General features: G+C 45.8%; 1 protein-coding gene and 2 long non-coding RNA genes across 6 annotated transcripts; 2 read left to right on the top strand and 1 right to left on the bottom strand.

Moving 5' to 3' along the window:
* Positions 1-2654: 2654 nt before the first annotated feature.
* Positions 2655-8876, bottom strand: ZBTB42 (zinc finger and BTB domain containing 42). 3 transcript variants are annotated; one of them, XM_027716570.2, is made up of 2 exons: positions 8819-8876; positions 2655-7417 (listed from the first exon to the last, which is right to left on the bottom strand). In XM_027716570.2, the coding sequence occupies exon 2, from the start codon at positions 7401-7403 to the stop codon at positions 5976-5978; it is 1428 nt and encodes a 475-aa protein (XP_027572371.1). In that variant the 5' UTR covers positions 7404-7417; positions 8819-8876; the 3' UTR covers positions 2655-5975. The 3 variants fall into 3 exon arrangements, with proteins under 3 accessions (XP_027572371.1, XP_039234903.1, XP_027572372.1); XM_039378969.1 differs by having other exon boundaries at positions 2655-7242; positions 8819-8851; XM_027716571.2 differs by lacking the exon at positions 8819-8876 and adding an exon at positions 8606-8685.
* A 353-nt stretch (positions 8877-9229) lies between these two features.
* On the top strand, positions 9230-10811 carry LOC113985611. 2 transcript variants are annotated; one of them, XR_003539887.2, is made up of 2 exons: positions 9230-9471; positions 10139-10811. It is a non-coding gene; the product is annotated as an uncharacterized LOC113985611 (long non-coding RNA). The 2 variants fall into 2 exon arrangements; XR_005562674.1 differs by lacking the exon at positions 9230-9471 and adding an exon at positions 9490-10013.
* A 447-nt stretch (positions 10812-11258) lies between these two features.
* Positions 11259-21792, top strand: LOC120322769. Its single transcript, XR_005562672.1, has 3 exons — positions 11259-11385; positions 12038-12201; positions 21687-21792. It is a non-coding gene; the product is annotated as an uncharacterized LOC120322769 (long non-coding RNA).
* Positions 21793-23379: the final 1587 nt, after the last annotated feature.

Genomic DNA, 23379 nt, shown 5'->3' with positions numbered 1-23379 from the left:
AGTTGTTCCAAGACATGTCGCTGGTCAAAGCTGCTCAACCTGCAGCATTTCCAGCCGGGTCCTCCCCAGCACAAAACATCAAGTCATTTGAGATAAAGAGTTCTCCAGGCAGTCGGTCGTGGCTCCATTCGTGATTCCTCCTCCTCCTCCTCGCAGGACAAAGCATATTCACACACCAACTGCACAGTAGGCTAGACTTGAGCCCAGCTTTGCCCTACATAGGCTGTTTTTGCTGGGTCACACCTGCCATTGATTCCCTCAGGTAACCGCTGCTGTTTCATGTTCTGCTGTGCACCTTGCTCAGCAGAACAGCACAGAAAGACACTCGTGGGCAAGCGAAGTTCAGGTGGCACAGTCTGACCCCGAGCACCAGGGAAGCACTGGAAGGTGACAGTACTACCAACCAGCTGGGCAATACAAAGACCCCTCTACCCCTCCACCTTCTCATGGGGGACCTCCCTCATTAACGTGCCTGGAGGCCTATTTCACTTGCAAGAATCTAATTTGAGCAACAAATAAGATCTACTCACGCAGTGCTTCCAACAACGTAGGATCCAACAGCACCAGGGACCTCACCTGGTGACACTCCCATGGATCAGCATGAACCCTCCCCTCAGTGCTTGGGAGGCACTTGGTCCAAACCCAGACCCCATCACCTAAGCTAGGAAAAAGCCATTTCTCTGTGGTCTTCAGCTGCACAGCAGCATTTGATGACACACAGCCAGATAGATGCACCTGGAAATCCACAGCCACCTCTGTGCATACCAAGGCCAGACCACCTCCAGAAGGCACTTAGCACTTCAAAACAAAAGCTAAAAATAAACAAAAATGTTTCCCAACACTCATCCCAAGGAGAACCAGGCTTTGCAAGGGCAGCAGGAACCCAAACTGCTGGCATTGGCAGGGCTGACCCTTGCCTACCTAAGGAGCCCATGACATGCTGTAATCCTGGAAGATGACAGCCCTTGCAGCATGGGATCAGGACAGCAGATGCTCCCAGGGGTCACCCCCTTTCCCACAAGGAAGGGCAGGATCACTCCCAACATAGCCATGAGCTGGCAAGGCAGGGAATCCTGCCTAGAGCAATCCTATTGCTTATTTGGTACATACGCAGCCTGCAACCCACCCCCCCCCCCCCAGTATCCGCTTAGTGGCCTGGTTTCTTCTCAAAGCTTTTTATATTTCACATTCCTAAGATTTAATTATGTTATCAGAACAACAGGCATCAGGATTTGGAGTGCCAGAATTCACATTAGCAATTGCTATCAACAAAGAAAATGGGCACAGCATGCCCATGCCAGAGGAGATGTGGGCTGCTCTCCTCAATCTACTCACGGTTATTTATAGTCTGTTTGCAAGCCATCCACCTCCCAGGTTTAGCTTCAAGCTTGCTTCCTTCTGAGCACCCTCGCCCTCAAAGAAAAGCCTTTTGCCTCCTCCTTCCCCAGCACAGCACTCAGATTTGAGTAAAATTTATGTAATTCTTTTTTGGAGCAGGGAGGAGATAGAACACCTTCGAATGTTCTTCCATACATCCAAAACAGCAGAAAAGAGTGGAAAGAGATAGCTGCAAATTAGCAGGGACATCCATCTCTCAGGGGTGGAAATTAAAAAAAAAAAAAAAAAACTAAAAAAAATATAAATATTTATAGTTTCTAACACTTCACCACATTGCAGCAGGATCACCACGCATCTTCAGCAGCTTTCTGCCCTCCTTGCAGATGGGGATGGAGGCACAGGATCTATAAGGAAGGACACATGCTTGAAGGAAAGAAATAACCACCTATTTTGAGATGACTGCAAAGCAGCAGCTACATGATAGCAGGAGGGGAGAGATTGCTGTGCCTCCCCACCAGCATTAACTATAACCTGCCCACCCTTCCACCAGCAACATTTTGAGGCAGTTTGATTCTTCTGGGATATTTCACTTCCAAATAATTAAGAAACACAAGATACAGTGCACACAGTACAGGTACAAACCAGCAAACAGGCACACCAGCTTATTGTCCTCCCCTGAGCAGCAGCTGGCAAGGACAGCTTGTGCCTTCTTCCTCCCAAGCCCAGCTCCTGCTGAACTCAGCCCAAGTTTTAAGGGGGACATTAGCAGGAGTGGATCAGACCTCAGCTCTGCCAAGGTTAGGAGAGATTCAGCACTTAAGAGAAGCCCTTCATGCCAGTTAGCCCATGTGGTGTTGGGATCAGCCCACTGGTGGCACCAGTGCCTTTGCTGGGCTGTCCTTGGCCACCATATCACCTCTGCATTCACAGGTTTGTCACCTGGCCACCAGCACCCACCCGTGGCTGTCACAGCATCACTCAGGGCAGGGCTGATACACAGCTCACTCAAGGGACAGCTGAGCCGCTTCAAACATCCCCGGTAACTCTGCTTTAAAATGCAGAAGTGGTGCTGGTTTAGGTCCAGCCCAGTGACTAAGGAAATGCTCAGTCAGGCTCTGACTGAGACGTGGCAGCTCCTCACAGGCCTAAAATTCCACATGGCCCTGAAAAAGAAAGGAATTATTAAAGTATATAATAATAATTATAAGAAAAGCAGCAAATTATAAAATATTTATAAATAATAACAAATATTAATGTGGAATAAAAAAACCCCAAACACCACACCCCTTCCGCTAAAGGGGGGAGGAGGCTCAAGCTTACAATTCTAGCACGTTTTATTTTGTGTAAATTTATAAAGACAACAATCCTAGTCACGATTGTCACATTGTACAGCACATACCAATACAGTTGCAAACAGAACTCCACGCAAAACTAAGCGCTAACAGTAGCTTGAATCACTCTTCCTGCGATTGTCATATCTAGACTAACAGTATTACACTAACACTGAAGGAAAAATAGTTCACTATAAAACAGTGATAGAACATTTTTATAAAATATATTCCATTCCAATAGCTTCTCTACATACTGTATACTATAAAACTCTCCCACAAAAATTAGTGTCTTTAAATATACATATTTAATCTGAACTGCACCAAGATTAAAAACAATTAAAAATATCAATGATTTTTTTTTTTTACATTAACTTCACAGTATTTGTTTGTAGTAGAAGACAAATCCAGTGTTTAAAATGCAGAGCAGGACCGTTCCCTACGGAGACAGTAACCACCCCACAGAGAAACAGTTTATGAAGAGACAAGTGTTAAGTGTGCCATGTTTTAGTACTTCTCCGTAGAGCCATGAACCATTTTGAAAACATGCTCCAAGCTATTGCAACTTAAAAATAAGAGACACACAGAGAGATAGCCAAAAAAAGTCACCTTAAGAACAAAAATAAGTGCAAACATTTCTTTACTTTATAAATTCAAGCTATGAGGAGTGGGAACACAAATACCAGACTATGAGAACAGCGTGTTCATGATGTAGTCAAGAATGAGAAAGTCTTTTTTTTTTCCTTATTAAAAAAAAAAAACCAAAACAAAAACAACTTTTGCCCCATATTCACTGCAGTACAGAGCATGCTCATAGCATCAGTTTAATGAATTATTTCTATACTAAGATCAGACACAAACTTGTTTCAACTTTTCCCTGCTCCATACGCTAATGATGTTCTTATGGCACATCCTATTTTATGATCTTCTAAAAAAATAAAAACACACAGTAATTGAAGACTGAAATGCAAACAAAAGTGTCACAAGAATGCAAAATTAAGATTACCAGCTTCAGTAATGCTGACTCTACATTAAACTCTTTACATGTTGCTCAACATGCAAAACCCATTGTTATAAAATTTAAAGTGAAGTGTAAATTAACTAGTTTTGAAATAGATTAACAGTAATAATTCCACTTCAAAAACAAAAACAAAAAAAATCTAATAAATACTATATCAAGTATCTTCAGGAGAAAAAAATAACTTAATTTTAGTAGAAAGAAAAATAACTTAATTTTAGTAGATTTTGTTCAGTGCTATTTCCAATCACAGCAAAAATAAAAAAGAAAAAAAGAAAAAACTGATTAAGTAGAATAAGACCACAGTACCAAAGCCACTTATGTTCAAGATACAGTACTCTCCCACAACTTTCATATGTAACAAGTTCAGCAAAAATATTTTACAGTTGAGAAATCAGACTGAAAACAAAATCCAAAACTATAAATAAAAGCAAAATTTCACATTACATGTACATTCATAGTTTAAGAGATGAATAATAAGAAGAGGCTGTAACAAGTATATCCTGATTTTCTTTAAAAGAGGAAGTACTTATTAAAAAAAAAAAAAAAAAGTCAATCCCATATTATTTATGTAGGTAGTGCTCAGTTTTTGGACCAGAGGGGGAAAGGCATTGGGAAGTTTTTTCTTCATAAGATACAATACAGTATTTTAAGCACAACTTTTTAAAATAATCTAACTCAGTGCTTCAAATTCATTTTAAAATAAATGCTTAAGTTTCACAAAACAACTCCAGGAGTGTCAGGAAAGCTGGTGAAGCAACGCTAATGCAGCAGAACGACATTCAAAACCCCCAGATATTATTATTATTATAGTTCAGTCCCATGTACATGTACCTTGAACGGGTAATTTGACTGGAAGGGAATAATCTGATATCCACCGACATGCACAGACCAAAGGATGCCCTATTAGGCAAGAAACTGAGTTATCTGGAGTAAAACGGGCTATAGTTACAGGCAGCCTCAAACAAACTAAGAGGAAAAAAAACCCCTAAAACAAAATACTCCACCTAAAAATACCCCCAAAAACTTCCCCTGAAAAGGTGGGACACAGGGGAGAAAGTTAGGCCATGCTTTCCCTCCAGCGGTTCATCTTCACGCTGCCCCTTCGAAACACCGGCGATTGCACGATCTGGCTCAGAGGGATCCACCAACTTCACAGAAAATAAAATAAAATATAATTTCATGCTGCTATTTTAGCACGGCAGCAAACTTTTTGGACAAGACAGCAGGGCATCTCCTAATACACAAGGTATGAGTCAGCTTGAACTAAGAAACCCCAGGAGCCTGATATTGGGAGGGGTATTTGGCCACTTTAGGGCTGCTGTCCCCTCCAAGGGGGACAGGATCAGCCTCTGGGTTTCAATATGGGAATGAAAATATTCACGTATCGTATGATTTTTTTGTATGTCTTAGTGTGCATCCTTAACGTTTTGGGAGTGAATACGCTGTGGATAGAAAGAGTTTTTCCATCTACATTCTATGCTCAAAAGTAGCTTTTCAGTAGGTCAAGCCCAGTGAGAAGAATGGATGGGAGAGGAAAATTTAAGTCAAGTCCCGAGGCAAAAACTTCTCATTTAGATTTTAGGACCAACTGTGGAACTACACTAATGGAATAAAGAGAATAAAAAATGAACAATACTAAAGACGCAGCCAGGAATCCTCAACCCCTTTAAAATTTGGGCCAATTTAATGTCTCATCTAGCCATAGAAAATAAAAGTACGTCTGCTCACTCTGAGAAGTGTGGACAAGTTTCTCTACACCAAAATGTATTTAAATCATAGTTCATCTCTTCAGATGATTCTCTGCAACACGCAGAGAGCATTAGGGGAGCTTAAAGGAATCCAAATTTTTCTCTGCAATTTGCTGATAATCTTTCTTCAAGCTAAAAAAAAAAAAAAAAAAAAAGAAAAACCAAACCAACAAAACCCTGACCACAAAGAAAGTACTTCCAGTGTGAAAACAGATGCTAAATCATTGCAGAATTACTTAAGATCATTTCACATTAATAATGTAACATGGGTGCGCAAGAGAAGACCTAAAGGACAGTGCTGGGTAGGGAGGGTGGCAGGGGAAGGTGGTAGTTGGAGAGGTGGAAGGATTGCATTGAAAGGCCTCTGGAGTGTATACCTCTGCATCTTTTAAAGATCATACACCTGAAGTGAATATCACCAAAATAAAATAAAGGAAAGGGGGGGGGGGGAAATTAAAATTCAGATGCTGCCTTTTTTTCCTGTTTTGTTTTAAAAGGGCTGGGGGGATATTTAAAAAAAAAAAAAAAAAATCACACATCTCAAACAACCAAGGACTTTACAAGGCCACAATGAAATTTGCGGATATGTCTGTACAAATCCCCAGACTGCGTGAAGCGTCTCTCGCACCACTTGCACCCGTGGGGCTTCTCCCTGGTGTGCACGACCGCGTGGCGGCTGAGGTTGTGGGAATACTGGAAGCTCTTTCCGCACTGGCCGCAGGTGTAGGGCTTCTCCCCCGAGTGAGTCCTCTCGTGCCTCTTTAACGTGTACATGCAAGAAAAAGTCTTTCCGCAGAGGGTGCAAGTGGGGACTGACCCGTCGGGGGACAGGCGGGTCCGGGAGCCGTCCTTGTCACGGAAGTGAGAGCTCAGGTGCAGCTGAAGGATGTGTGGGCTCGGGAACACCTTGCTACAGAGGGGACAAATGCAGATATGCCCAGGAGGCACGAGGACACCCGAGGAGATGTCCGACGAATCCATGTCGTCCTCGCTCTCGTCTCGCTCTTGATCTATATCCTCCTCTCGGGCATGAGAGCTGCCATTCCCCGCGAACATGTGTCCTAACCCTGTCACTAGGCTTTTGGCTGAATTCCCAAAATGCTGACTCTCTGGACTCCTGGCTTCACTGTCCTCCTGATCTGACAGCAAGTCTTGTTCATCTTTAACAAGTGGCTCGGTACCCTGCTGCTGGCTGTCGGAAGCCAGCTGTCCAAAGACATAGGAGGGGTGTAAAGAATCTCTCCCCGGCACGGGCTTGAAAGACAAATCCAGCGCACAGTCCACATCACTCGAAGCCAGGGGATGGTTAACAGACCTTTGGGACAAAGGTCCTGTGGAACTATTGACATTAGCCTTTGTTTTTCCAGCTGCTGCGGCGCACGGTTCTGCCTCTGTCGGCACAGAGCTGACACTTATATGATCAGAGGACCAGGCGGGGTGACTGCTGACCTTTTCTTTGCCTGCTGCTCTCTCGTATTCTGCAACGCTGAATTTTTGTTTGTTTCCTGGGTCAAACTCGTGGACCAGGGGCACTCCGGCGTCTAGAAAATGCTCCGCTTTCTCCAAACTAGCCGCCTCATCATTAATCTTCTCTTCCGGACATAATTCTTTATCTTTCAACTTGCCCTTGCAGACTTTCACAATGTCATACATGTGAAGGTAGCTCGCTGCAGCCAGCACATCTTCCACCGGGAGACTGTTGAATTCCAGCTTTCCCTCGTACATGAATTCGAGCAGCAGGCTGAAGGCAGGGGCTGTGACAATGTCACTGTTCAGATGCACAATATCCCTTTTGTCTAACTGGTCCCTGTAGAAAAGATGGAAGTACATACTGCAAGAGGCAAGAACGGCTCTGTGAGCTCTGAATTGAGCTTCTCCAACTAAAACAGTACAGTCACACAGGAAGCCCTGGTGACGCTGCTGACTCAGACACTGCAGCAACTGGCGGCTATGGTCTGGAAACTCCATTCTTCCTTCATAACCTGTTCAAAACAGGAAAAACTTGAATGCTACTGTAAACTAAAGCCTCCTAGCAGCTGTAACAAACAGATCGGCTTTTTGGTAACCCAAGCCAAAGAAACAGCCTTGGAGATAACGTTTACTGTTAATTGTCTGTAATAGTTTTATTAAGGGGGGGAGGGAAAAAAAAAAAAACCAACACAACATGCTTCTCATCCTTTCGCACCTGCTCCGAACAGGAAAAACTTGATTGTAAGTAAACAAAAGCTAGTAAAGCAGCAGCCCCTCCAACCTTTGTTTCTCCCAATAAGCACTTTAATAAAATTAAGCGGAGGAAAGCACACATACACACACCCCGAAAAGAAAAAGAAAAAACCGTGAACTCCCAGGCTGTCTTCCCAGCAACGCTAACTTGGGGCATCTTTTAATAAAGCATATTCTCCGCATCACGCACACACACACACACACACACACACATAGACGCACGCACATTTAAACTTTATCCTCAGTCGTTATGCACCGAATCACAACAAAACAGCGGCGGCTGGAGCGGCGGATCCGCGGGAGGGGGGCGCGGGGCGGGAGCGGCCGCGGCCCCCGCATGCGGAAAGGGGCGGGCGGGGGGCTGGGGTGGGGGAATAAAAGAGGGGGGAGAGGAAAAAGTTTCCCTTGAAGTTATTAAAAGCTAAGGAGGAAAATAAGCGTCGGCAGGCCGGCGGGAGGGCAGGGCTGGAGCTGCAGCCGGCTGCGTGCCGCGGCCGGGCGCTTACCTTGCGCGGGGCGCGGAGCCGGGCGGGCAGGAGGGAGCGCGGTGCGAGTGCGAGCGAGGCGCGGCGGGAGGGAGGGAGGGAGGGGGGAGAGCAGGGAAAGAGAGAGAGAGAGAGAGGCAGGCGGGAGGGAGGAGGAGGAGGGAGGGAGGGGAAGGAGGAGTGCTCGGTTTGCTAATTACACCGCAAGCTGGAGAGTCAGCTGCTCTGACTTCACTGCGATGGAAATGCTACCTCCAGCTGTGCGCCTTTTAATGCCATATGTTACTCCAAATCTCGCTACCAGCCAACCACAGCTTGCTGCCTTTTAAAGTTCCAGCAGCCCCATTTATAGCCCGCGATTAAATCCCACAAACTTGCCCCGAGCCCGCCTCCCCCCACGGACACTCTCACCACCACAACCACCACCCCCAGCACCCCCCTGCTCCGCAAACCGGACCCTACCTCCCGCCGCAAAGTTGCTGCTCCCCGCACCCCGCCGCGGTGACCTTCGCCGGTGCGAAAGGGGTGGTGGTGGGGGAGCACCGCGGAGGCGCTTTTGGGATTCCCTCCCTCTCCCCCCCCCCGCCTCTTCCCCCCCACCTTTTTACACCCAACTTTGCGGGGAGGACTTTCCCCTGGCGGGGCGGCGGGTGTCCCCCAGCCCGCGTTACTCACCGGCGGGCGGCGGCGGCGCTCGGGCTCCGCATGTGCGCGGTGGCGCGGGCGCTCCGCGGGCGCGGCGCGGGGCTGGGGAGCAGGTTGTTCGCCGGCCGCTCTCGCGATACTTTCGCCGCCGCCGCCGCCGCCGCCGCCGCTGCTGCTGCTGCGAGCGGCGGGTGCGGGCGAGCGCTGAGGGCGCGCGAGGGAGCGCCGTGTCCCCGTCTGGTGCCACACAATGGCCCCGCCGCCCCGGCCAGCCCCGCCGCCGCCGGCCGGTGCGCGCTGCCGCCTGCGCCCTCCCCCTCGCCTCCTCCTCCCTCTCCTCCTCCCTCTCCTCCTGCTGCCGCCGCCGCTGCCGCCCTCTCTCCCTCCCTCCCTCCCTCCCTTCCCTCCCGGCCGCTGCATTGGCAGCGCCGCCGTCCCGCTCCCAACTCCCCGCCCGCCCCGCTGCAGCCCGACGTGCCGCGGGGGCTGCCCCGCCGCGGGGACGGGGCGCGGGGCTTCCTTCTCCCGACCCCCCCCTTGCCCCCCGCCCCGAGGGGTTTATCTTTAGTTGCGCGCCAGCTGAAAAATCCCAGATGCTGGCGGATTTTTTTTTTTTTCCCAAGATGACCTTTTCGATAGTCGATTTGAATTTTAAATTTTAATTAGCCGTGATCGCATCAAAAGTGAGCGCCGCGAGTGAGTGAGGAGGAGGGTGCGGGGTCGGCGGGCGGGGTTCCCCGCCGCGGTTCCCAGCGCGGTTCCCAGCGCAGTTCCTAGCGCAGCCCGGGATCGGACCCGGCAAACGCCGCTGAAACCCGCTGGGAAGCTGCGGCTGCCGGAGCCGCTCCGGCCCCGCTTGGAAGCGGCGGGGATGTCGCCGCTGTGGGTTGTCCCGGAGCCCCCGGGGCTGCATCAGCGCCGGGAGGGGAGGCAGAGGCAGGGAGCGATGGATGGAGGCTCCGGATCGATGCTGAGGTTTTTGTTGCCCTCGGAAAGAAAAAGGGATGAGTGTGAGAGTGCTGGTGGCTGCGGGGGAGTGGAGAGGGAGCGGAGCGGAGCACTGGGTTCTCTTCAAAGCTCTCCTGCGCACACCCTGCGTGGTGTCAGCCGGAGTCTCCAGCCCGTGCTTTAGCCTCCAACAAGTACAGCGGGGAAACTCCTTTCCTTTCCTTCCTCTAGGCTGCCTTGCCTGGATTGTAATATCCGCAAGGTAGCAACTTTTTAGGTATATATAGGCATTTTTTCCACAATTTTCCGTAATTTTCCACAGTTAGCACCTTAAAACGTCAGGTTTGTTGATTGGTATGTTTGTTACTAATTTAATCTGTTTCTTTGATGTGTTATCTTTAGGCTCTTTGTCACAGGAGTCGGGGTCTGCATCGCCGACGCCACTTTTCTCTCACGAACCTCAACTATTTAACTCCATTAGCAGCAAATGCCAGAATATTTGGGTGGTTTTGAGCGTTAATGATTGCATCGTCACAAAGCTCTTCTCAGAGTAATAGTATTTGGTAATACTGTCATTCCTACAGTTCGAATTGGAAAACTCCAGCCCAGAATGTGGAGATGCCCTGCTCCAGCAAAAGAGTTAAAGGTCTGTCCACCATGGCAGACATGCTCCGGGAGCAGGAGCTGTGTCCCTTTAGAGACTGTATCATCCCACAGTCGCAGCCTGATAGTTACAGGCTCTACCAAAAGTGGAGCAATTTCTGCCCCAAAGTGCAAGTGCAGTTTCCATGAAGTTGCTTGGTGGATTTGTTAACTTGTGGAGTTTTGTTGTCTTTGTACACTGAAAATGTTAGGCAGAATCTTGTGTTCATATGAATTATGCTACTTGGCAGAAATCTCTTATTTTATATAATTAATTGTTCATTTTGCCCTTTCCTCTTTAATAAATAAGTTGAGAAAAAATAAGATTACAAAAAGAAACAAAGTTTTAATTCCTGTTTGGGTGCTGTGAGCTAGGTATACTGCAATCTAACAGTGTCTTATTTTTAGTAAACCAATTACAATTTCATAGTAAGTCTGTGGTCATTAGTGAGTTCGAAATGTCAGACAATACAAGAGCATTCCCATTTCTCTAAGTATCCATTTGGCACATTGCTGGCTTGCTTTTTTAGGACTCAGAAATACTACACTCAGCTTCACACCAAGGCAACGTTGGATACAATACAGGTGTTGTACTGATTTACCTACGGTTGTATAAAATACTGGTAGTACAACTCTCTAATGTAAACAAGCACAAAGTCATTACTGGAAGCAAGGCAACAGGAAGAACTGCCCCAGAAACTTTATTCCAAGAGCTCCTGCGTTTCTGACAGCCCTTGTGACAGCACGGTGGGGTAAGCAAACCATCTGCTTTCATCTCCCTGGCCCCTGAGCCCTTCTCAGGCTGAAGGCTCCCCTACTAGGAAGCCCAGAGGAGGCTCCTTTTTCAGTCCTTCCTCGAGGGAGCAGAGCCAGGCAGAGCTGCTTGGCCAAAATAGAACTTTCTGGCTGGTGTCCGTGCTCAGAAGAGATCACAACCACTGTGCTGCCAAACGTGAGGATGGCTGAACGTGAACAGGGACTGATGGAAGGTGTTGGGAGCAACCACGGTGGGTATCTTTGTGCAGCTGTGTGCATTCCTGGGTCTGGCTAAAACCCTTCTGGCCTCCAATAAACCTTTTGCAGCTTATGGAGCCTTCTAGAGTTGAGCAGAAAGCCCGTGTTTAGGACAGAGACAGTAAAAATCAGTGGTGCTGGCAGGACTTCTACTTGCCAGGCAAGGCTAGCCCTGCTCCTGGTTGTTTCTGCTGTCTGGACACCAGCCAAAGCCCACAGAAATTAGTAGAAAAACCAACTGGATCAAGTCCATAAAGCCCGAGGACTCGCTTCCATTCTTACCCCTTTGATCCAACAAGAGTAGGTATTTACCGAGCGGGGCCTCTCCAGCCCTCTTTGTTGGCCAAATGCAGAAGCGGTAGCAACAGGTTTTTCATGCGATTTAATCATTTTCTCTCTCACCGCATTGGGCAGAAGCCTCTTTGTGTTTGTTTCTACATAATTTCAGTGCTTTTATGTTCTTTTTTTTTTTTTTTTATAGGGCATCTTCTCTGTGATAGTCCAGTTGCATTTCAGAGGGAGAGTCAGGGCCTGAGACTGTTTGATACTTGCAGGATTGAAGCTATTTTAAGTGCATTGGTCATAGAGAAGTTTATTTGCAGAAGTTCTTCCAAACTTTTTCAAAGGCTGTTTTATCCCTTGCAGACAGCAGCGGGCATTAGAAAGACTGAATGCTTCATTCCCTCCTGTGAAACTGTGAGGAATTTAACCCCAAAAGATGGTGGTAAAACAAGGAGCTGCCATAGGCATCCATGGCGCTTCCCCAATTAGCAATCTCCTCCAGCACTTACCCTGCAGTCAAATCCAAGGTCAGCATTTGGGGGGTTGCTCAGTTTGCAGTCAAGTCATAAAAGTGGGCACAACCTTCCCAAAGATCTTTTCAAGCACGTCATCCAAGACTCAAGAAAGCATTAACTTGCACTGCTGCCATGCCAGACATTAATCAGAGCATATATTGCAGACAGTCTCCTCAGCAGTGTGCTTATGTGAGTCGTATTTGTTTTATGGCTGTCCTGCTGATTTCTCCCTGATAATGAGACCCTGTGTGCACTGCAGTATTTGTGAGTATATATTGTAGCAGCCAGGGCAGTTGTCAAATCATCCTATCATGTGGAGAGGCTCATGGCACTAAGCTGCATTTTTAAATTACATATCGTTCCATTTGCTGTAACGTTGTTATCAATAAGGCTACACCAATCCAGCAACGGCCATTAAAATCAAAAAGGACTCTGCAGAGGTGCCACTGGCACAGGTCACATTCGGCTCTGCAGTGAGAGCTTGCAACATCCCTGTCCGAGCCAGCCAGGCATTTAATATCACACCTGTACCTCAGCTCCCTTGTCAGCGGCTGGGCAGCAGCTCCTGCTCAGTTATTCGTCTTCTATAGTTTCACTCAGCTTACCTAACCCTCAGCTTCTGGTTGTTTTTGTGACAATCTGCCGTGTTCTGGTTTTCTAGAAATGGTAAATGAAGGTACTTTTTCAGCCTTTATAAATCCACTGGTTTTTTTTCCATAAGGGGAGCATGCTTCTTGCTTTGCAGTGGTGAAGGAAATTGATATGGCATTGATAAAGGCACACTCTCTTCTTGCAGGTTTTTTTTTCTCTCTCACCCTTACTTGTCACCTGTATTTTTTAACATTGCATGGGTTTTCTTGGCCAAACTAATTTAAAAAATATAATACAATCAATCATGGTATCTCCTTTTTAATATTTGTTTTATTTATTTATCAATGCCCACAAAGGAAATCTGAGAGCCCACATTACAAATTACCAGGTGTATAGAAGTTTGTAGCAGGGTGTATAGAGAATGACAGTGAAAGGCCATAAATACCAGTGGACAGTAAGAGACAAAATTGGTGTCTGCTTTGGGACCAGACATAAGATTTATCAGACCCAGACAAAAGTCTTTAAATCAGAAGCTGATGTATCCTCAGATAAGCTGAGCAGCACTGGTAGGGTCCAGCGTAGAGTTACTAATTTCTTATTAAAGGAGAGGATTTAATTGGCGTTGCTCTATTTGTAAGCAAATAATACACTGTGTTAACAATGCACTTTATTTTAGTAACTCCCAGAAGAGAGCTAAATACTGCAAAAGTGTTTTGCTAGATTAGGATGGGGAAATCTCAGGATGAAAATACTTACTAAGCAAAAACATAACCTAAAATAAAGGGTTTCATACTGGAGATGTTCTGATACAATTTTAGCAGCTGTTCCTCAGAATATGTTTTGTCCCAGGATAAATCCATTTTACCTCCAACTACTGCCCTGAGATTTGTAAGGCAGCAATCTGCCATACTTACCCCATTGTCTGCAAAAGGTCTCTTAAGCAGGATCCATTCCTCTCTTGGGACTCGTGGGGTTGGCTGAAATTATTTTTATGACAAGTGTTGTGTTCTTCATTAGATAAATCAGCAATCTCAAAGCATAAAGGATTCTGTCTTTTCCCACATCTGTGGCATATAATCTCGGTCTTCTCTTGACTTTTTCTTTTCCACGGGGTTTCCAAATCAACCCAGCCTAAGCACGTATAAGCACAAGTATCCCAGATGCCAGTTAAAATAAGAATATCCCAAACATCTCACTATTCTCCATTGCCCATACTAAAACCTTCATGTGTTACACAGTTCACATTGTCATTGCTACAATCTCTGTTGGTGGCCTGGGTGATACCCACTTCTGCTGTCTCAAGCCCATTCTGATAGTTGCAGCAATCACCTCTACTATTCCTTTTTTATCAGGTACTGAATCAAAACAAAGCTTCCTGCTCCCACCTCCAAGAACCTCTGTAATTTGGAGTGCTCACACTGGCATCATCTTCTAACCCTGTTGCCTACCCTCCCCGAATGTTTTCTTCTTCCCTCACCCTGGTATCCTTTTTGTGCTGTTGTATTGGCCCCTTCAGCATGGGCATCTGTCTTGCTCTTTGCTACACCTCAACATTGCCTTGATGTTCACAATCTAGTCAGAGCAGTTGGGATGAAGATTTTGGTGGCATTGGATAGGAAGGATTTTGGGGTGAGTCAGGGAGCTGTGTGCAGAGAGAAGTTGGGCTCAGTGGGCTCTCTCTGCTTGATTCCTTTGGGAGCCTGAAATCTGAACCTGTGCCAGTGAGAGCATTCCAGCCCCAGGTATGGAGAGAGGGAGGCTGGGGAGGAGGAGAATGAGACAGACAATTTTTCTGGTCAAAAAGAGCTGCTGTCGTCTCAGGGCTATACAGTAGCCATCTCACTGGTCGCTCCACTTCCCTCTGATGTATTCCAGGTGGAGGGGAAGTCCAGAGAATGTCATGTAAGAAATGCAAATAAAAATGTCTTTCTAGACTTCCTTCTCTTACGTACTGTCTGCCAAAACCTTTGCTCCCCTCTTTTACTATTTTGCCTATGGATGTGTTTTATGCTTTTATCTTGCTCTTCTGGTAAAAGAAGAATTACTTGCTGTGAGTTTACATAACTTGCCTTTTACTGCTCTGGAAATGAATGTGGAACTTCAGCCTTAATTAGACTTTCAGTGTAAGTTCTGTTTTAATGAATCACTGAAATATGTGAATAACATTAAGCTTCAGAGTATGGCTGCAGAGTTGGATACCTGAAGCTGATTGCTTGACTGGGTCTATGGGAAGACAAGCACTTAGTACCCAGGTGAAGGTGCAGTGAGGGGGAACAGACTCCCTGAAACCTGAGTAGGTTTGAATTTACCTACAGGTAGATCCCTGCCTGTGGAAGAGTTTTTATTTCAGAGCCTGTACTTGTGTACTCAACACTTTGCTCCTGCATCATGGCTTCACAACAAAGCAACAGACTTCACAGGATCGGGAAGTTCAGGCTGTAGTTTGAGATACGGGTTATCACGTTACTGAGTTCCTCTTGCAACACAGTGATGAGCCTGAGCTCCACCTGCACCCAGAGCGGAGAAAGTTTTCAGTAATTTGCTCTTGGAAACAGAGTGGGATGGTAGAGGTGGCAGAAAATGTACAAAACCTTGGGAAGAAAACCCAGCTCATTAAGATGTACTCCCAATGCTTTTACAAAGTGTCAGTCTCATCTGGTGAACCCGGTGGCAAAAGTCTTTTGCTATTTATCAAGTGCCACCGGGTTCACCAGAAGAGACTCAGCACTACACTTAACTGGAGGTCAGCCCATAAGAGTTAATAAGTGAAAGGAACAACCTGGAATGGTAATCACCTGCTGGGGAGACCTGCAGGTGTTACTGGTAGGATGTCACCTGGTCAAAGTAGGATGGGATGAATGGAGCACTGTGGTGCTGGTGACAAGTGTTTTCCCTTTGGTACTCAAAGAAGTTTTGCAGAAGCTGGGATGATGAGGAAATACTCCTTTGCAGATAACAAGGGGCCAAACTAAAACTAAAGGGACTGGGAGAGTTGCAGAAAAAGTAGCAATTGGCGAAAATCCCGTGTTTTTTACACCTTCCTTTAATTTGTCTGACCTGCAAGACCCAGGCTTGATGATGTGCCTAAATGGACCACTGGGCTGGGGTGACTGTAGGACCTGAGCTTTCTGTAGCCAGCAGCGTACACGGACTGATATGCTGCTGCTTGTGCCTGCCTTTGATTCCATAGTCCAAAAGGCTAAGTATTTATTTTCAGCCAAGTAAAGCAGAGATAGCCTCCAGCTCAAGTCCAGAGCAACGTTCAAACTACACCTTTGTAATTGGGATATTCTCAGCCTCTCTGCTGCATCTTAGGGATGAATATGGGGGAGGATTTGTGATTACATGTGTTTAGACCAGACTTGTAAGAAGGCAGGAAAAGAAAAGGAAAGCATAGGTCCTTTTAATTTGGTTATAGTAATAATTTGTAAAAAAGAGGAATTGGGGTTTTTTTGGTTATTGGGAGTTACATCTGAATTCTCCTAGCTCTTCCATCACTGCATTTGAGGTGGAATCAATAGTGAGCTGATCGGCTTTGATGAAGAAGCTGAAATCCAAACAATCTCTCTCCGCTAACTTGGAGATCAGATTGCCCATTTAACTCATGTCTACTAATAAAGTGGGCAAAAGTGGAGAAATTTATATAGAGCAGAGATCGGAAAGAAAGGAATTGCAAGGTAAATGATATTTGAAGTCACGGGGAACTCTCGGGGAATGGGCAAAACCCAAAGAACAGCAAAAGGATAAAAATGGTGAAGTTCACTAGAGAGGCTGAAAAAAGTACCTTTTATTTACTGGAAAAATAAGATGGGTAAAGGCTAAATCCCACAATCCCTTACTCATGCAAGGAATCCTGTTGACTTAAATACTTGTGTAAAAGTATTTCTGTGGGTAAAGGATTTGTTGGACCGCATCCAAGACTGGGTTAAGGTTGATGTTTTTTCACAGAGGCAGCAGTCTCTCGTATGCCACCCTGGGTAGTAAATGACAATCATGGGACATGTCTTACGGGACGCACCGAATAAATAAACAAACACACACACAAAAAAAGCAACGTTTGCCTGAGTGCACAGGAGGTTCAGGGTGGCGGGGGGCTGGCAGGAAGGTGACTCAGTGACCTGGGAGGCAGGGTCGGTGGTTGTGGCTCTGTGCGGCGGCCGAGCACGGACCCTCCGCCGGAGAACACGGCTGCCAGCACAAACTCACACAAGTTGTTTTGGCGCCCGGCCTAGAACAACACGGGGCTGTTTTTTCCCTTTTGTGCTCAACTCCGCTGCACTGGGACGGTGTGAGATTTTTAATTTTATACGCAGGAGGAAGAAAGAATGCAACCTTTCCCTTTTTTTTTTTTTTTCTTTTCTGCTTCTCTGCAGTACTTATCTTTACATGTGTTGGTGTTACAAAGCCAGGTCAGCACATACTTTATTCTAGTGACAAGTTTTTGTGCAAAGGTCACGAGGCCTGGCTGTGAGTGACCAGGGCACCCGTAATAGTCACAGACAGAAGAAATCCCAGGATGTGCTGCTCCCACCTTTAACTTTCTACAATGGGTTCTTAAGCTGTGGGTTGCCAGGTCCAGTTGATGCAGAAAGAGGGAGAGAGCAGTGAGCAGAGCAATAGAAGGGAGGGTTTAGATGCTTAAGGCCTGATATACAAATGAGATAAAATGTTCCCTGTTCTTGGTACCAATGACTCAGGGAGCCAAGTTGCAAACCTTGCACTTGTCCAGGTGTGCCTGGATGGAGATGCATAACTCTGTCCAGCCACAACTCTTCCCACATCTTCAGCACAGCCATCAAAGTGACCCTTGCATGTACCTGTCCAGCAGCACCACGAAGGGCTCCCCTTTGCCTACATAAGCCCAGTCTGAGGAAGAATTCCTCATCACACTTATCCTTCTCCAGGACTTTGCAGAAGATGCCATGAATGTGCCTGGCTCCAGTGTCATTGGGGCTTAACTCTAGGCAGGTGCTCCCTGGTTCAGGACCTAAATGGTTAATTTTCAAGTGGCTTCTGAGAGCAGATGTTCCCATGTGTATCCCCTCCTTCCTTCTTCTGACACATTTCCTACACAAACAGCAGATTGCATTGCTGCTGTCCTTTTGATCTGCGGGAGGGGGAGGAAAATCCCACACAAATGATATTAGTTCTCTTTTCAGGCAGGCTGGTGACGGTGCAACGGGCATGTGTCTCCCTCCCACCTCTCCCTGCCCAGATGTCCTTTATGGGACTTTCTTCTTTAGCCCCTGGCCACTTCTGGAGCTGCTTTTAGGGTTGCTTACCTGAAAGTCTGGAAGGAAAGAGGAGGTGAGGTTGGGCAAATTGTGGAAAAATTACTATTACAAAACACTGTCTAAACAAATCCAGAGGCCGAGGTACTGTCTACTCCATCTGCTACCATGCTGCTGGCACTCCTGTGGTGCCTGGCACTTGGACACCTGCACTCCTTGCAGGCACTGATGAATTAAACCACACTGCCTGGATGAGGCTTAAGGTCTTACCAGACAGGAGACTGTCTTTGAGCTTGTGTTGGAGACCATTCCCGATCCCAAACTTCCTGTCCAGGTTAATGGACATGTTCATGTAGCCTCAGGGTGGTTGCAGAGGGGCAACTCTTGCAGCCTCAGTGAGAGGTGAGTCAGGGAGGGATGGCAGGAGCCTGCAGAATCAGATCATTATGGGAAGATCTGTCCTTCCCCTCTTTCTTCCAGGATAAGAACCAGGAACAGCAGATAAACTCAGAAAGACTGCAGGTTTATGGTGAATTAAAGAGGGTGATTCTTTATGAGATTGCAGTTAAAATGTGCATCTCCTTGGTACAGCATCTTCAGGATGCCAAGACTGCAAGGGTTTGGAGTACCGTGAGAAAATTTCATGGTCAGTGAATTCACCAGAAGGCATTAAATGCAATGCACTGATATGGGCTTAGAAAGTCACGGTGTTGACAGCATGAAGAATGTTCTGGGGAAGCATCACTGATTCCCTACCACGTTCCTACATTCATCCCTCCACATCACTGCTGTTCTTTGTTGAAGAGAAGACACTAGACTTGGCGTACCTCTGGTCTGCCCTAGGGTGGCCTTTTTATATTATTCTCTTGAGACAAGGGAGAAAGTCTGCTTTTGCTCTGCTATGGGTGGCAGTTGCAGAAGCCTTCTAGATGTGTGATGGAGATGATGGAGGTCAGGTGTGGTGGCCACCAATTTTTCTAGCATCGTCCTCCTCATTCCATCCTGTGGCTTAACTGGTGGGAAAAAGGCAAACAGCTCTGCCTGAGCTTCTTCGTAGAACGACCAGACATCACTGTTCAGGAAGAGCCTTTGGTACAGCTGGAAGGCTTAAAGCTGCCAGTGTCACTGGCCTTGCCACAGCAGCCATGTGGATGCACCAACATGGGGTAGGATGCACGTGTGAACTAGCCTGACAACACTGAGCTGGCTGCTGCTGAGATATCTCAATGTAGCCAGTGGAGTTTCGGAAATCAAATCTTTTTCTTTATTTAATTTTGTCTTTTTTTCCCTGCTTTAGCATCCTCCTCATTTCTAACCCCCAGCAGTAGGCTTATAGTATCAGGGCTCTCTCCTGTTGTCTTTGGAGGCTTCCATAACAAACACCTGATTATTAGGAGGATGATATTTCTTGAGGCAGGGGATGGGAAGGCTCAAACGTGACACTGTGACCAGCCAAAACAGCGAGGCAGGGAGTGACTGATTGAAATGCCCCGAATAACAAATTCTTTTAAACCAAAAACAATTCCAAAGAGACTCGGCATATTTGCAGATGTTATTCATATAGAAGGAGAGTCAAATATCATGAAATAACCCACTAAGCCTGACTTGCTCTCTGGCTTAGATAGGATACACTAGGCTTTGCATGTTATTGCACTCGATTTCTTGAGCTTGTAACCAGAACCAGGCAGTTTGCAGCAGTCAGCCTAAATGTTCAATTCAGCTCCTTCTTCTGCAGCTAAATTTGTTAAAATTGCCCAAGAATGTATATTGAAACCATCTCTGTATGGCTGTTCACCAGGCATTTCTGCAGAGGCATCAAGTACATGGGGAACCTGGGAGGGTTGTGCATATCAGGGAGGGTGCAAGCAGTGACGCACGCTGGCCTGGGCAGTGCCAGCACCTCTGCTTTCCCAGAACATCTGGGAAAGTGCCAGAACATCTGCCCCTGGCACAGGGCACTGGCATCAAGCAGTGCTGCTCTTGCAATTGCTCGAGCAGCAACAGGCAGCAGTGGGGAAAGGGCAGAACAGACTTGTCACACTCCTGGAAGGAAAAGTGGAGGTTATTTCTCTTTCACAGTGTTTCAAATGCAGGAGTTTTTCCAGTTGTGTTTGGGATGTTTCTTAGATGGTAATTTACTGATATCTTTGTATTTCACAAAGTTCTGATGTTCAGTGTTTCACCTTGTCTCTAGAGAGAAAAAAACTTGCCCAGTTCTTTGTCTTCCCCATTTACATTTTTTCATTACTCTTCCATTGCAACCCATCAAGTGAGCTCTCATTTCAAAAAGTACAAGAGTAGAAAAGTTAGAGTTTTCTGTACTTTCATTTCCCTGTGACTTTTTTGAAGTTGGTGAAATGATGAGAAGTTAGAGACTGAAAAGAAAAAGCAGTCAGGAAAATGGGGACAAGTGAATCCCTCCTACTTCTCACCCTGGCATCACACCAACATCTTTCATTTCATTTTGTTCAGCAATAACAATAATAGGAAACAGAATTATTTATCAAGTTACCAAGTGTCCTTTGTGACTGCTCAAATAAAGTAATGTTTTTCAGTTTGTTACCGTTAAGTATTGGGCTTAGTTGCTGTACATTCTCAGGGCTATTCAAAGTGGGGGGGTTGTTTTTTTGGGAGCACACATTTAGCTGAAAGGACACCAGAGCTGCCCGAAGCAAATTCATTTCAAATTCAGATGAAAATCAGTGAGGGAGGATGAAAAGTGGGAAAAGTTAAAAATAAAAGCTTTGGAGAAAAGCAGGTTATTGTAGGCACAGTCCCAGCCACCAGGAGCTCCGACTGAATATGGGAGACAAGGATTTAGAACAGGGTCTCCATGGCCCATGAGATTACACTCACACTTAGATGTTATTCTGTCCATCAGGCCATATTCTGTCTACAAGATCAGTAAAAGCTGAAAGCAATTTCTTTGTCTGTGCCTTTCCCAAAGTTGCCAGCATCCCTCATTCCCACCCCATGGTTCAAGTTCTCCTTCCCAGCTGCTTTTACAGGTCCTCCCAGGAGTGTTACCAGAGCTCAGGGCTTAGCTGGTTGCCCTTCACATTAGGAGACTGTATGATACATTTCAGCATTTAAAAAGATAAATTTATCAGTTTCATTGCCTTGTGTATAATATATATTTATGAAGAGTGTGTCCATACAATTTCTACCACTAAATCTCTAACCCTGTGGCAGCCCTAAGGCTTAGTAGCCTTAGACACAGCAAGACTCAAATTCTTTCCCTTTAACATCAAATTGTTCATTATTGTGTGATTTATTCAAAGGCTGCAGCATGGAAAGTAAGAAATGCCCGTTGTTGCCAATAATATAATCACATGTGGTGCTTAATCCTGTAAACATGCACAAGGAAAGTTACTTACATATCTAAGTCTTTGGTGCAAGCAGCCCTTTGAATAAACTCCTCAGCCTGAACATGCATCTGTACAGTATTTAACATGAAGGGTTTGAGCCAGCCTGGGGTCTTTGTGCTAAATATATAATAATTATTATAATGAGGGTATTAATGATTTGTTTGTGTGCTGTTCTTACATCTAGTGCCAAATATCATACAAAATGTGAATCTGGGAAGAATTCAGCCCTTTGCATTTTATATCTGTAATAATCCATGACTGAGTTGCTGGATTCCATCTCATTTGTATATGCCATATTTTTTTCCAGAACATCTGTTTAAACCCACACTGGATAGCTGCCAGATTAGTGGAAAGGATATGGTATAAAGAAGACTTTTGTTTCCTCAGAGCAAGGAGAAAAAATAAGTTACAAGTCAGTGCATATTGCCGAGAAGAAGCAACTTTTTCTCTCCAGAAGCAGATGTCCTGTAGTGTTTGAAAATGAAATGTTTTTGTGTCTTCCAGGCAAAGGTTCTGCGTTTCAACAATATTGATTGTCAGTTAGTGCAGGCTGTCAGCCTGCCGTGGTTAACCTACCAGTTGTTGGAGAGACAATCACGAGCAATTAAGAATCACATTTCGCAGTTCCAAATGCATCCATATTGCCACTTTATTCAAAATCTTTTTTTTTTTTTTTCATGTTGGAAAGTAGATTGGTGAGAGAGAAGTTTTCTTTTTTCCTCCTGCCAACCGTATTTTCATCGCTGGCCAAATTAAGAGAGATATATAATGCTCGTAAACTTGCTGCAGTTTGTTGATTAAAATCTTACATCCAACACTCCTTTCAACATCAATCTATATTAATAAGGAGGGAGCACGTTGCATTGCATGTTGTGCCTTAGACACAAAGCACCAGGGGAGCACCAGGGGAAGATTCAGCTGCAGAACAAGCAGCAGCACAAGGATAAAAGGACTGTTCTTCATATGGATGGACCTTTGTGATTTAACAGGAAAATGGATAGGAAGATTAAAACCAAGAAGAGCCAAAGGCTTAGCAGCTGAAATTACAATGGTGCTGGCTATGCAGCAGTTGTGGGAATGGCTGATAGAGTCAAGGTAGCAAAGTGCTGAAATCAGCCTGGTACACCAAGAAAAACAGCCCACGTGAGATGAAACATGGAGTGCTACACAATCCCAAAGTCAGCAGTGCCTGGAAAACCTGTGGCTCTTGTCACCCCTCTGCCAAGCATTCTTCAAGGCTTTGGTACCTGGTGGCCTTTTACAGAGAAATATCAGAGACACTGGGTCTGGGCACTCTCTTACCGTAACTCAGTGTGTTACAAAGCCTGTGCCAGGCTCTGTGCACATTATCTTGTGACAAACTGTGCACACTGTCACCTTGGCTGGTGGTTTCGGTCTAAATACCTGGGAACAATCTCAGTATCATAAACCATAAATCCTGCCTCCTTTTTCAGAACTTTTCCATACAAAATCATTTCCTAAAATCAACAAAAATACATCAGTTCTTCTAAGAGGGCACAACACTCACAACCTCAAAAGAGATTTCTGACCATCAGATGACTCCCACCACAGGTTTATCAGCACCCCAAACCTGAGATGCCCTTTCTATACCTCTGCAACCCACTTCTCATGAAATCTACGTCTTGTCTGGGTCCATAATACACAGGGGAATGGGACTGGGAGCAGCACTTACAGATTTTGGTGGTGAGAATATGCCCCTTGCAGACACATGAGGTTCTGCCTTATACACGGGGAAGGCAAGGAAATGTCAAGTTCTAAGCAAACTCATATACATCATACAGAGATTGTCAAGAGCAACTTGTAGAAAATGTCAGCACACGCTTCACAATTCAGAGGATCAGAAAAACAAGTTGTCTGTGAGCCTGTCCATGGAAAGGGTTTTTCCCACCTTGCACTCCCTTCCATCCCATCAACATTACAAAACCCCTTCAAACACTGAGCAACGTCGAAACAGACCAAGCCACCAATGGACCTGAGAC

The sequence above is a fragment of the Pipra filicauda genome, unplaced genomic scaffold (genome assembly GCF_003945595.2).
Source record: "Pipra filicauda isolate LSUMZ 115617 unplaced genomic scaffold, ASM394559v2 scaffold151_size3305965_pilon, whole genome shotgun sequence".
In the NCBI taxonomy this organism is placed as follows: domain Eukaryota; kingdom Metazoa; phylum Chordata; class Aves; order Passeriformes; family Pipridae; genus Pipra; species Pipra filicauda.
Note: the sequence above shows the minus strand (reverse complement) of the source record. Positions and strands in the feature narration are given on the sequence as shown.